At 47.6% G+C, this 14,878-nt stretch overlaps 2 protein-coding genes across 2 annotated transcripts; both read right to left on the bottom strand.

Annotated features, from left to right (window-relative positions):
* Positions 1–811: 811 nt before the first annotated feature.
* On the bottom strand, positions 812–4,029 carry LOC143365000 (uncharacterized; the record flags this gene model as incomplete). The annotated part of the gene is made up of 5 exons (XM_076805010.1): positions 3,062–4,029; positions 2,573–2,763; positions 1,931–2,199; positions 1,025–1,486; positions 812–967 (listed from the first exon to the last, which is right to left on the bottom strand). Coding segments are annotated over exons 1-5 (2,046 nt in total), but the record flags the coding sequence as incomplete, so codon positions are not given.
* A 9,574-nt stretch (positions 4,030–13,603) lies between these two features.
* On the bottom strand, positions 13,604–14,660 carry LOC143364999 (putative G-protein coupled receptor B0563.6). Its single transcript, XM_076805009.1, has 2 exons — positions 14,419–14,660; positions 13,604–14,320 (listed from the first exon to the last, which is right to left on the bottom strand). Exons 1-2 carry the CDS (start codon positions 14,629–14,631, stop codon positions 14,066–14,068), a joined length of 468 nt encoding a protein of 155 aa, XP_076661124.1. The 5' UTR covers positions 14,632–14,660; the 3' UTR covers positions 13,604–14,065.
* Positions 14,661–14,878: the final 218 nt, after the last annotated feature.

Genomic DNA, 14,878 nt, shown 5'->3' with positions numbered 1-14,878 from the left:
ACAACTTTGTACGGCCCTAAAAATTTCGGTTTAATTTTTAGTCCAGTTCCAAACTGCGTCCTTTGGATCGCTACTAAATCCCCTTCTTTATATTTAATCGCTTCTTTACATTTTCGGTTATGGCCGCGACGATTTTCCTCCTGAATCTTAATAATATTTTCAACATGAACATCTCAAGAACTCATCATCTCAAGAACATCTCAACGGTTTCTTGTTCGATAAGCGAAAGAATTCTCACATCCTCTTTTTGTCACATCTTGACACCAAAAAGTATCTCGAATGGAGTCATACCCACCGCACGCTGAAAACTGCTATTTAAATATCGTTGCAACCGGTCGACGTGTTTGTACCAATGGTCGGCGTTATCTAACGAGAGTTTTGTCAACACCGGAATAATGGTACGGTTAACGCGCTCAACTTGTCCATTCGCGCGCGGCACACCCGTTGTGGTCGTAAGATGTTCGATGGACTCCGAAGCACAATACTCTTTGAATTCTTTCGACGTAAACGCGGTTCCCTTATCAGAAATAATACGCTTCGGATTTCCGAAAATTTTCTGTTGCGCGACCAACCTACTTAGTACTTCCGCTGTATTTGTCGTCTTCGTTGGGTAAATCCATACAAATTTAGCAAAAGCATCTACTACGACCAATATATACTTATAATTTTTTCCCGTCGATACCATCGGGCCTTGGTGGTCGATAGGATAAGTGCATAATGGTGTGTCTCCTTTGGGAACGGGGGAGAGCATCCCTTCCTTTTTACCTTTTTTCTTTTCGGCTAATATGCACGGTACGCAACAGCTAATTACTCTTTCTACTCGCTCGCTTAAATTCGGGATATAAAATTCTTCCTTAATTCGCTCTACAACTTTCTTCACTCCAAAATGTCCATTCTCATGCACTCGTCGAATAGTATCTACAAACATACTCGTTGGTAGTACTACAACAGTTTTATCACCGTATCTCTTTAACAATAAATCGTGTTCTATTAAATAGTCCTCGTACGCTTCCTTTTACAATACCTGTTTTATGGCTCGAATGCGTTCATCTTCGTTTTGTGTTTTCCGGATAATTTCGTGCATCTTATCTTCCACGATAAACACCGGATATCTACTTAGCGCATCAACGTGTTTCAGACGTTCACCCGATCGGTGTTCGATTTTATAATGGAACTCTTCGAGAGTCAACGCCCACCTCGCAACTCGCGGACACAAATCTTTCTTATACAGAGTCTTTTGCACCGCTTGGCAATCAGTAATTATTGCGAAATATAATCCTAATAGGTACACCCGAAACTTCTGCACTGCTCTTACTATCGCTAACAATTCTAATTCATACGAGCTGTACTTTCTTTCTGCATCTGTAGTTTTTTTGCTCATATAATGAACGGGATGGAACACCTTTTCGTCGCACGCTTTTTGCAGTAAAACTGCCCCGTATCCGTCTGAACTAGCATCGGTGTGTAATTCCGTCATAGCTGTGGGCTGAAAAATACGTAACACCGGTTTGCAACATAACGCGGTTTTTAGTGCGATAAACGACCGTTTTTGCTCTACGTCGAACCGAAATTTAACACCGTCTTTTAGTAAATCCGATAGTGGATACGCTATTTTTGCATAATTTTCTATAAACTTTCGGAAATATCCTGTAAGTCCGAGGAAACTCTGCACGTCTTTTTTCTTAGTGGGCTCTGGAAAAGCCTGTACCGCTTTAACTTTATTTGGTGACGGGCCGACATGACCGTTCGTAATAGTATGACCCACAAATTCAACTTCTCGCTGGAGGAATCTACATTTTTTCCAATTTATACGTAAACCATTTTTTTCTGCGACATTTAACGTGATTTTCAAATTTTCAAACGCGTGCTCATCGGTTGTGCCCGGCACAATCAGATCGTCCATATAGGTTATGACTGTTTTGTTTCTAACTAGTTCGCTGAAAATATTGTCGATAAATCGGAGGAAACTGGTAGGACTGTTACATAGGCCGAACGGGGTTCTGACGAACTCGTATTGCCCGTCGGGCGTTACAAACGACGTGTACTTTCTGCTTTCTTCGGCGACGGGAACATGAAAAAATCCGTTCTTTAGTTCAAGTACCGAGAAAACTCGCGCGCCCGATAAAGAATCAATACAGTCCTCGATCAGAGACATCGGAAATCTATCTTTGATTATCTGCCTATTTAACTCGCGATAGTCTATACATACGCGGTACGAATTGTCTTTTTTCGGCACGATAACCACGGGACTAGCATACTCGCTACAACTTTTTCTAATTATTCCCTCTTGCAACCATTCGCGTATTTGTTGATTTAATATTTCCTTTTCCTTAAAAGCTAAACGCCTGGGACGCAGTCGGACTGGATTTTTGTCTACAACCGTAGTTCGGGTTTCGACCGCTGTTTTTACATTTTTAGCCGGCTCATACCTTTCTACAACGTTCCGCAACTCTTTCTTAAATTGTCCATTAACAATGTCCAATTCACTTTGTTCGATGCAGTTGACGCTCGCCAGGCCACCCATCAGGACAGATTCCGCTGCATCGGCGATTGATTCGGGCCTTGGACTCACTTTTTTTTATCACGACTTCACCTTGGTTTATCTGCACTTGCACATCTTTTAAGAAATCTTGTCCTAGTATTAACTCGGTTGACATAGCGTCATTCGGCACCGTGAACATTTCAACGTCGAAGTCGTTATTGCCGACGCGCACTTGCGTTTTAAATATACCGACGGGTACCGTTCGCGCATTTCCAAAGCCGCTAAAAACCCGCGATGTCGACTGTAACTTAGGATTACCGATTTTGCGACACGTGTCTTCTCGCATTAAATTTACCTCACTTCCCGTGTCTATAAGCGCGTAACACACAACATTGTTTATACTAACAGCACTCAGCCGGTTTTTTACACTTCTTACACAGCTGACGTTGTCTCCACTATTTAGCGATTTTACACGCGTTTGGCAGTCTTTTGATAAATGTCCGAACTCGTTACACGCAAAGCATTTATGTAGGCCCCTTTCCTTTATGCGTGCAATTTTTTACATCGTGTTCCACTGACCCACAGGAGAAACAATGCATCTTCTTTTGAAACCTTGCCTCCTGAAACCGTGCTGGTCGTTGTTGCATCTTCCTGTCTTCTCCGTCGCGTTCCTTCCTTTCCCCGTGGCGTCTGCCGCTGTCGGCGTCCTTTTCTTTCTCTTTTCTTCGGTCGTATAGTTCTAAGCTTCTCCTTAATTCGTGAAGCGACATCGCTGCATACAGCATCGTTTTGTTGTGTTCTCGATCTTGGATGCCATTAATAATATGTTCGATTAACGCATCTTCTTCCACGGATCCTTGGCTTGCAATTCCTTGCATGGCCCCCACATACTGTCGCGCGCTCTCATTCGGCCGCCTTTTTCGTTTACGCAACTCTTCATCGATTAACGCGCCGTTCATTTCCGCCTTAAATTCTCGCAACAGCCTCTTTTTAAGAATCTGCCATGATACTATCCCTTTTTCGTAGGTAACAAACTGTTTCGCCGATCCCTTCATCATTCTTTTTCCGTATAACAACTTTTGTAAGTCGTTCCATTCAAGCAACGCACTTAGTTCTTCGAAATCGTTGACCCACTTTTTAATTGGCAATTTGTCGTCACCTGTGAAGTATGGGATACTATTGTCGACGTCTTTAATTGTGAATTTTATCACTTCGTTTCTTGAGCTGGTATGTCTCCTCGGTGTGCGATGTTTTTTATCTTCTTCCATTGCACTTTCCATGTTTTCGTCGGAATCGTCGTCTGTTTCCTCGTCTTCGGATTCTTCTTCCTCCTCTTCTGTTCCGCCGCGCAGGTAATTTTTCAGTCTCACTCGCATCTCGTTCTTGTTGCCTGTACCTGCTAGTTGCAACTCTCTTAATTTTTCTCGCAACTCTTTCACCTTCGTTGAGTCTATCGTCTCTTCTGACAATTTTTCGTTCGTCCTATCCTTAGTCTTCATTTCGCTTCCGTTCAACGTTCCCAAGTTGCCCTCTGCACCTCCGTTCATCTCGGTAATTTTCTGATTACAACGTAATGTCGCTCGCTGATTGTTAACAACTTCCTTCGGCTAGTGGCCAACTTACACACTGCCGTACAACTGAATAAATCGCGAAACGACACTTTCAACTTTAACTGAACCTCGTAACCGAATCGTCCCGATCACTTGATCTAATTGCCCACGCAATCCCGGACGAGCCCCCAAATGTAGGATTTCCCTATTTTCACGAGGTTGCGATCGAATTAAGTAATCGATCTACGCGGGCAGGGATCAATTAATGAGCCGACTCGCAACGAACATATGCTATGATTTCAAGCTGAAAGCCATAAATTAATGCCCTTCTCCGATTTCTAGCCATCCTTCGAAAACTAGAAGAATGCTAATTCTCGAGTGGCCGTACGCACGGTCCTCGAGGGTTTTTTAGCTGATGGCATTGGAAAGTGGCCATAAAAGTTCAATCCGGGAAATCCTCGCTCCGCGTACCACCCGCAATGTACCGGAGGTCTCGGATTCGAACAAAGCGGGCCTTACAGCCCGCTCAAGCGTCGACCAGGCCAAGAGCGCAACCCCTCTTGTGCCACACGTGCGCGTGCCCCTTAACCGTCGTCACCGGACCCAAGTTAAGGGGCAATAAATTCGTTCGCGAGCCACTTAGGCTAAATACTCGGGCTGTTCCGGGCAGAGTTGGGCAAAATATTTATCTAAATAAAAATTTCGAATAACGAATAAAAGATAAAAATATTTTTATTCGTTATTCGAAGGTTCGAATAAAAAAAGTATCTTTATCCGACGAGTATCGGATAAATACTTTTATCCGACGAGAATTTATCCGACGAATAAAGATAATTTTTTTTATTCGAAGCGGATTTATTCGAACTTCGAATAATTTTTTCATCTTTAATCTGTATCTTTTATTCGAAGGCTTCGAATAAATCTTCGAATAACTTTTGCCACGGGCGAGAACCGGAGCCCGCCATGATGCGACACCGGCGCGCCGGATGCGTGACGACACCGGAAAAGCCGGCCGCGAACCGTACCGCACCGCACCCCCTCGCCCGGCAAGACGAGAGAGACGAACCGGAAAACGGTCTCTTGGGTTTTCCGCCGTCATAGCGATCAGTCGCATGATCGAACCGTATTCCCCAGCCGCCGATATCGACCGCCCGGATACGATCGACCCGCGCTGTTCCGACGCCGAGAAACCGCCCGCCGATTCTCGCGGAATACTATTTTACCCGCGGGTCTTATAACCGCGAGTGTGCCGAGTTATTCGCGACCCGCGAACACCGATCTACGCCGCTGCGTGCCAGACCACCTGGAGAGCCGCCCCGAACGCCGAGCGATCGAGGACCGGACCCAGGGTAAGTACCTTACTTTCCCGTTAACCCGATACCTCCGCTTTCGCCCACACACCCACGGAGAGCGAACCACCCGCAGCCGGCCCCTCGCCGGCCGTCCTGGGGCACGGGCTCTCCGCCCGCCGAAATTACCCTGGTCCGGATACGCCGCCGCGTACGGCCCCGACCCCGCCGTAACCTGAGGCACGAACCGCGACCGCCGACCGCCGAAACGCGAAGCCGGGACAGTGACGAACGTTTGGAATACTCGCGTCGTTAATCACCCGTGCCCGACCGTCCGCGTCCCGCCGTAACCCTCGCGTTATCCTGCGAGAACCCTGGCACGGCGAGCCAAATCCGGCCGCGAGGAATCCGTTGTGACGAGATCCGCCGGGAAACGGACTCGTTACAAGGGGTTCATCCCTCCTTCTTCAAGTAGTAGCTGTTTCGTACCGAGACTAAATATTGACTTAATACCTGCTTCTTAAAACGGTCAAGATGGCCACTGGAGTTCATTCAGCCTGCTTTTCTTAAAAATCGGCGAGTACCGATCTCCTCGAAGCGTTCCCGGATCGTCATAGACATGTATATTTAATAGTTAATAATTTTTCAAGTCAATTGAACGTTGTCCGATCCGAAATTTCGCGATCACTGAGCCGATCAACGTAGTTCAGGTATAAATAGAACGCGTCCAGCAACGCCGAACGATTGAACCTGCGCCCTTGAAACGCATCCCCCTGAAAAATCCGCCGCCCCTACGGTCCACGCTCGATGGAGTTTCGCTGTTCGGCTTTTCGAATTCTAATGCGAGCGAATTCGTTCGCGTTAACACGCTGGCAATCGAGCAACCTCGCTTTTCACCCTTTCTTGCCGAGGGTGGCCATTGTCGGGCGGCGTCGGACGCTTCCCGTATACCAAATGAGCGCACAGTCGCCCGTGCAAATTTTGCGTTCTATCCGCAATTCTATCCGCGACAAAAACAGAATAATACGTTCTCACGGTTGAACACGGTGTCTTAAATTAAAACAATTGCGAAATATTCGCATAAAGATGCAACACAATCGGTAGTGAACGCGTGAGCGTGATCGCTGGCGAGCGTCACGCGTGACCCGAGACGCTCTAAATAAAAACTCCGACGCAAGTGGCAAACAATAAGATCCGCTGAACTGACGCAAACGGTGTGCCGGTGTAAGGGTTAAGGACACTCTGGAAAAAAGAAAAGCGTGGGCCACGTTTGCGTGGGCGGCGACGCGGATCGCAATAGGGACAAAACGGGTAAAGCGTCGAGTAAAACTGAAAGTCGCGCGCGTGCATACATGCAACATGCGACACGGAACACAGAACCAGCGCGTTCCCGTGAAAAGAAAACGTCGGAGGGGCTGTCGGCGTTCGAATCGCCGCGAGGAAGTAGAATAGGTCGGCGTTCAGTCAGACCGGAGACGCGCTCCTATTCGTCGAAGGCTGAAGAACAGAAGAACGGCGTCGTTCCCGTCGCCGTCGCCGTCACTCGGAATAACGTTACCCGTGCACGTCGTCACGGGTCCGTATTGAATTATGAAAATCATTTTGACGAGGCGACTTCGCTCGCCTTTGTCACCGGCCCTTGTCGAATTGCGGTCTCCCGGCGTTGCTTTCAAATCCAGCAGCAGCTCAGAAAAATTCAGAAAAGAACCCGACACTTACAATCGAATTTATCGCCATCCTGCGAATGCTTCTACAAAGGATGAATTTCGCACATATATAATAAAATTGAGTAACTACAGTTTCAAACCGTGCAAAGATTTAATGAATTCAAGAACGGGGACACATTACTGTCGACCTTTTCATTTTAAATTCTATTCCTGATTGCCGCTGGCGTGCATCTGACGTTTTCTTTTAAACAACGCACAATCGCAACATTGATATTTCAAAACAAATTTTATCATTTTTATCCTTGCTTTCAGAATTTCATTATTTTCGCCGGTACTCGGTATTAGAAAGGGAAAAACGTGCCGGTCGCGAATGTGTCAAAATAATGAAAAATCGAGGCAGACAATTTTTATTTTGCGTAAAAACCTACAGTCCACCGATACAGAAAATATTCTACCTTTCGTAAAGTCAAATTCGAAAGTTATATTTGGTATTGAGAGGTTTGCTGTTTATCATCCAGGGTTAAAAAAAAAATTGTGAAAATATCCAGAGGATCAGTTTTCGAAATTCTATCCCCGGAACATGGTCGTTTTCTGTATCGAATTGGTCTTGCTAGCTGGCACCGGAGATCAAGCGGAAAGCAACCGCGAGTACCTAGAAATAAAAATACTTTTGCTCAGCCGGAATCGCATATTAAACGAGAGCGCGACGAATCGTTGGGTTCGAGCGCTCGATTCGGATCGATAGATTTAAAACGAGCCCCCGGAATCGGTCCTGCCCGACGCCGCTCTCCAGTCATGAATAAAAGAAAACCTCTTGCTCGAGACGGTCTTAACGCGAAGCTCCCGGGGTATTTAGGACCGTCCAATTTTCCGCGTTCGCGGTTTCGACGGATTCTTTTCCGCACGGCTTTTGAACGGTGTTGACGAAGAACTCGGGGTTGCTCGGGCAACCAACGTCGACGACAACGGACAACATTTCAACCTGACGCGATTCCCCCGAGTATTAATGGCGAGAGGCAGTAATTGCACGCTGTCGCGGCGGCGGCTCTCGATCGCGGTCGCTTCGGTGTTCGCTTTCCTCGTTCTCGATAGGTTTCGCCATTTTTATAGCTTGCAGAGTCGATTTTTTCGGCTCGCGCGAGTGCTCGCGGTCTTGGGAACACGCCCGACTAATTGGGACGGGGATATTGGGCGCGCGGCTTGCTCGATTTGCCTGGGAAATTCCGAATTACGAAACTTCGATTTGCCAGAAAATTCTCACATTATTCTCGACTCATTAAAATTTTCATTAGAAGAACTATTGAGAAGTACTGTCTATAGAAGTATTTACACTAACGAGCAACACTGAGTCTACACTATTTGAAGCAACATAACCTTTTAAAAATTAGATCAAATGACTTGAATTTTATTGAGAAGTTAGAAGGATTAGTTTATTAGACGAGGTGTAAAAAATTCGAATTGGTCGGAATCGCAAAAGAAATAGTAAAAGTTGGTTTTTTCAGCTTTTTTATCTGAGCCTGTATTGAAAATTTAAAGAATGTATTCGATTCGCTCGAATAAATTGTATCCATGCTGAAAATTTCGAGTTATAAACGATTAAAAGTGCGATTTTGAGTCGAAAATCGTGAAAAACGGCCATTTTTCCACTTTTAATCGTTTATAACTCGTAAACGGAAGTTATGTTGCTTCAAATAGTGTAGACTCAGTTTTGCTCGTTAGTGTATCTTCTCTTTCCTACAATCGATTCACAAATTTTTTCTTTTGCACAAGGATCCGCAGCCTACGGACGAAAATTCTGAGGAAGCGAGTCGAAGATGACGGTACTCTAACGCCGTGTAAAATGAAATCATTTGAAACGCCGCAATATCGTCTTTCGTTTGATATTCTTAGCATCCGATGAACCCGATATCTTTGAGATACAGATCTTCCCGGCGCGAGGTGGAAGGGCGAATATGCGCGTGCCGTTCCGTTCGCCGCAACGCGTATTTTCGAAAGCGCGCATAGTCAGTTGCGAGGACATGCATTTCTGTCCGTTACCGGACAGAAACAATTTGACTTAGCCGGCTCACTTTCGAACCGTGGGGGCTCGGCGAAAAGCAGAAAGGAAGAAGCTGGGAGACAAGAGCGGACGCATCAGTCCGGCGATGGGCCTGCAACCGAACAACTTTCCCTGATGCCGAAAACGCGACGGCAAACCGATAAAACTTTCCGCCGAACACCGCGGCGACAGAATTAGGAACCACTTAGCCACCGTGTCGACGACGGCCCCCTAGTTTCCCGAGGACGACGAAACTTCCCAGGCTGCGATCATCCTGCGACTGACGTTTCCGCGAGATCCACGAATTAGCGTCTTCGCTGTCTCTCGACGCGTATCTTGCCGAAAGTCTCGCGGAAACTACGGCAGACGCGTGTGATAAAGTTACAACGAGCTAGAAGATTCTCCGTCGAAATTCTGTGCGGCGTGTCTGGAATTCCTTGCTGCGCCGAGTTCGAGGAAAACGGGGCACGAAATAATTCGTGGAAACGCTGCTTTTCAGTCAAGCCTGCTTTTCAGTAAAACTGCACTAGTTGAAGACCTGCATGTTTCTGCATATTGATCGTTTCAAATATGAATCAAGCAACTCTCCAAACCTGGACTTACCTGGTTGCGAGGTCTCTGCTGGGAATCGCCGTAGCAGGATTGTAAACAATTTTTACTAACTTGTTTGGATTCGCTGAACTGCTAAATGTTTAAAACTAGCACCTTCTATATGGTTTGAATATTTCGTAAAGGAGGGTACGTGCGTCGCATGTTTAGGGAGACGGTTCGAGGGCATGAAAGAACTATCGCTGCCGATTTTATTTCCAAAAAATAAAAGTATTTATTGCCACGCAACCGTGCGTAACGCGTACTTAAGCCTAAGCTCTTTCGGCGCGCGTTTCAATCGTCGTAATATGTACAATTCGATTCCGTGCTGAATTCAGTGTCGAATTTCGTGGTCGATTCGACCCCTACCTTGCCGCGCAGGTGAGAATGGAAGAGCTCCCGAGAAACACCGCATTCGGATCGAATACACGTAGGACCCCCGTTAACTTTTGACGACGAACCGCGAAACAGATAATCCGGTTGCCCGGCAGTGTGCGAGCGCGCTCGGTGCCAAGCAAACAACCGGGAAATTCGTTTATCATGGTCCAGGAAGGACGCGTCCCTTCGTCCTGGGATCCTCGATGAGAATTACGTCGCCGCGTTCTTCACGGACGCGGTCCTCGAAACCCTGTGCCACCGGAAACCCCGCCTTTCCACTGACCTCGAGAGGATAGGACAATCGACCTCGGGAGACGGATCTTTGAAACTTCGAAACGCTTCTTCTTAGGGCTTTCTTCTTGATTAAGGGACACAGCCGAGACGCAGTAGCGAACAAGTCTTTTTAATAGCTGGTACGGTTTGATTACCAGCGATTACTTCATAATTTTTGGAACTTCATCGTTCACGGATATGAATTTTTTAATAGACCCTTCTTCAGCGACAGCAATTTAAATTCTGTGGTATCATAAATTTAGGCAGAATGTCGTTGGGCCTCCAATGGCAGGAAGAGGGCCATAGAACATCGAGACCTGACGAAGACCAGGCCCAAGGGATAAGGGCCATAAAAGAGAAAGTGTCCCTGACGAAAACCAGGCCCGAGGGTAGGCTGGGATTTTCGAGGGACACACACAGGGTTTGGGGATGATTGCGGGTGCGTGAACGACAACTATAACAGGACATTTTTGGGGAGAACGGACAGACTTATCGTTCACTGCGGAGAGCGAAGAGCGTACGCGTTGTGCGAGAGTTTCCGACATCGTAGTTATCTATTCAATACCCTTTTTCATATTTTTAATAAACAAACATTATAAACCGTATACTACAATTCTGCACCAGAATTGTAATGCACCCCCAGCGATGTAATAATTTCGTAATAAAGTGATCGTTATCAAGCTTCTATGGATAGGCTGGATAGGCAAATAAAGTGTTTCACGGTGAAGAAACAGCGGCGATGGGTGAAGGCACTTTCGATCAACTGGTTGCAAGCAGTCGCAATGTCTAGATGGGAGTCCACCGTTCGACGTCGATGCCAGAAGAGAATGCACGCCGTGTGCTGCAGGGTAAAGGTCATATCGGGAAGGATGGGTAGCAAGAGATAGAGCAAACACGGTTGGCTCGTTCGGCCCCACGGTGCTGTCCTTGCGGTGCGAGTCCAGTTTCGCCGGATCAAGACTTTTTCTCCCACTGTAGCTTTCCCCTTCTACGACGCCATACCCCCGTTCCCCGACGGCGAGCGTCCCCACATCTCCGCCACGGCCCGGTCACGTGACTCGTCTCGTCCCTGTCCTGCACGCGTCGCAACGTCACGTGACCAGTCCGGCGACCACAGAGAGAGGGTAATTGTATTCCCCTCGATTTCCCCGGTCGGACGACACTGGGGTGCGACCGACGGCGAAGCCACCCTGTATCGACCCAGCAACGCCCACCCAAACACCGACCACCCCCACCATGGATGACCCTGTCTACCGCCACCAGCGCCACGCAGTCCAAAAATTTCGATAGGATGCACCCGCGTCCTGCGTCCCTCTTTTATCCCTCCCGCGTCCCCTCCTGCCCCGTTGCTCGTTGCATATTCCCTGACACTGCAATTTTTCCTTATTTAGCAGCGCTGCGCCGTAGATACCGGTAAGGAAGTCACCTGACGCAATTAACGCACCGTAACCAGATGGCTCTACCGCGACCAACCGGTGTCATCACACGTCACCCACTTTTTTCGTGTCCGTAAGTACCTGTAATTGTACCGGCGAGCACGAGAAGAGCATTCTCCTGCTTCCATTGTTCAGCGGTCGTCGGTATACCTGCAACGGCTCCGCCAATGCGAGCGTCCCTAATTCGACCATGAATTCGAGCCTGGTAACTCGGGACCTGTTGCAGTCATTGGTCATCCCCGATACTGATCCTCCGGGAGCGTCATTCGCAGCTGCACAATTCGTCCACCGGCACCAAGGTCGTCCATGCTTCTCGCCGCCGAGGATCCAAAGTGATGACCAAGAAAATTGGACTTGCTACGGTTTCTAAAATAAATTTTGAAATTCTAGAATTTTCAATTGTCGGAGCACAATTTAGCAGCACCTTCCACTGCCAAGAACAAAGGACTATCTTCAAGAAATTGATTTCTAAAATTCTAGAATTTTCAATTGTCCCGATCGGAGCACAATTTATCAGCACCTGCTGTCAAAACCAGAGGGCTATCTGCGAGAACTTGATTTCTAAAATTCTAGAATTTTTAATTGTCCCGATCGGAGCACAATTTGTCAGCACCTTCCACTGCTAAAAACGAAGGGCTATCTACAATAAATTGATTTCTAAAATTCTAGAATTTTCAATTGTCCTGATCGGAGCACAATTTATCAGCACCTGCTGTCAAATTCGAAAAATCAAATCGTTCCGTGCGAAAGGCTGTAGTTACCGGTCGAGAGTACATCGGGAATTTCGAAGTTTCGAGTCTGCGTGCAGGCTTGTCCACACTGACAGACAGCCCACTCACACACACACACACAGTCTGCACACAATCCGCGTACGATGTATGTGCACTGCACATTGTGCAGTATATGTGGACAGTCTGCGGGCTGTTTGCGGCGCGGCGGCGGTTCGGAATTCATTATCGAGTTATGTCTTTTTTGACCCGGGAAGGGCGTTCGAATCGAAAGAGCAGAAGAGTTCGAGGGTTTCGGGGAATAAATACCTTTCATTCAGTCAGTTTCTCTACATTCATGTGGGATCAGGACCCCCAGACCAAAAGTATGTAGGAGATCGGGAAGAACGGGAGGGTTCCGTGGGTGAGCGCGTTAGTCGATCGGCTACCACCAGTGAGGTCGCGGGTTCGATTCCCGGCGGCGGTGCCCTCGTTTTTCCCGAGATCCTACATTCATTACATGAATTATTCATTACATGAATTTAATACATCTATACACGAATAATGATAACTTAAATTAGCCGTGTGTAGCAAGTTTTTCGCGCGCACACACGTCGGCAGTCGCGTTTGCTTGCGCCCCGCGCGCGATTATTCGATTGCACTGTCCGACAAATTGTTAAACGCTCTTCCGCCAATCTCTGACGTCCATTGGGCGACACAGGACGTTCCCGTTTGGAACGCAAATTCGGAAATGGAATTAAATCGAGGAACTCAGTCGGAATTACGTTCGAGGCTAGTCATTCTCGAAAGGTATCGCGCGACGACTGGAAACGGCAGAACGTTTCATGCAGGTTCGAAACATAGGGGAGAGTTTCCCCGAACGTAATTGCGTACGTACTCGCTAAATTATTCAACTCTAGACTTGTGTAAGTGGTTATGAAAAATTCAGCAGGGGTCGATGCACCCTTCAGCCTTGTTTTTACGCACAAAGAAATACCACGTGAAAACGAACGGCGCTAAAGAGTTCTATCTAGGCTTGAAAAGTAGTGGTGTAACTTCCCGGAAGACAATGGTACGCACGCTCGATAAATTACGGTGCGCTGAACACGGTCGTAAACTTAAACTCGGGGAGTTCAACCGGTTGGTCGATAATAAAGATTTCAAACAAAGTCCAGCGTGCACGTCGATATAAAAATCGAGCGGTTAAAAACAGGTCGATGCGTTCATTTTCGAAATTCTTAAGCAAGTTTCGAGTTCGCGTTCGAGAGGCTCCGTGGGGATCGCCCAGGGGACGTTACGGATTACAATTCATATTAGACAGTGCCGTCGAACGCGAGCGAAACGTCTCGTCGCCGCCCACGCAAATCGTTTTGGTCCGCGAAATTTATGGTCACTGGCAAAGGTGGTCGCCAAATGTTTGGAAAAAAAGGTCCTGTCGGGACCGCGCGTGCCGCACGGTCGGACAGGCCCAGCGGTACTCGGCTGGCAACGTTTATGATGGGGTAGTTTAATTTTCTACACCCGTAAAGTCATTCGGAAATAAAATAATTTCTGCCATCCTGCAAAAGTCAGGGTAGGTTTCATTACCTTAGACCCTAACATCTGCAGGCGGTCAACTCTAACATCTTGCGATGCGAATCGCGTACCGCTACATCGCCTAAACGTTGGCTCTGTCGAGATGGCTGGTAGCGGCAACGGTGATGGTCGTCGACGAGTTTGTGGTTCTGATCGTGGGCCTCGGCTGGGGAGAACGTTCCATCGGTAGACGCCGTCCGTTCCGGCGGTTGTGTCCCCAGGGCCACTGCAACGCTCGGAGCAAGGTGTTCCGGAAGTCCTCCGAGAACAGACAGTAGATGTAGAACGTCATCGAGTAATTGATCACCTCCATCATGTTCGCAAACGCCCGGAACGCCTGGAAAAGCGAGGGCAGAACGGTTCGAGTGAAACTTTGGTCGGAACACCGGTTCCTCGTCAAAGCGAACGCAAAGTCTATTAAACGCGGTGACCGACCTGGTAAGGATAGTGGCTGAGAATGCTCTCCCGCAACGTCACGTTCAGAATGACCATCGGGCTGACGCAGAGGAGGAACAGGATGCTGGTGCTGCCCAACAGAAGCATCAACCTTCGTTCCTCCGCGAATATTCTCGCGTCTCTGTCGTTGCTGGCGGTTCTCGAGAGCGTCGTCCTCCTGCGACGTTGGCAGGATCGTTTGTAGGCTATCATTATGCGAAGGTTGAAGTTCGCCAGCAGGATCGTCGGGACCACTTTGAAGATCACCTCCAGCGCCACCTTGTATATCTGAAGAGACCGGTTTTAGGTATTAGATATGCCTTCTAGATAATCTTCTAGCGGTAGTTTCGAGGGATTTAACAAGAACGTTTCGCAATTCTCTTTTCTATACAACAGTTCGAATGGGATTACGCCCACGTGGGAATTTGTGAGGTTAAGTGTGCCGCGGAGTGAAGTGAAC

Source organism: Halictus rubicundus, unplaced genomic scaffold (assembly GCF_050948215.1).
Source record: "Halictus rubicundus isolate RS-2024b unplaced genomic scaffold, iyHalRubi1_principal scaffold1214, whole genome shotgun sequence".
Classification (NCBI taxonomy): Eukaryota; Metazoa; Arthropoda; class Insecta; order Hymenoptera; family Halictidae; genus Halictus; species Halictus rubicundus.
The sequence above is the reverse complement of the archived record's forward strand: the minus strand, read 5'-3'. Positions and strand labels throughout refer to the sequence as shown.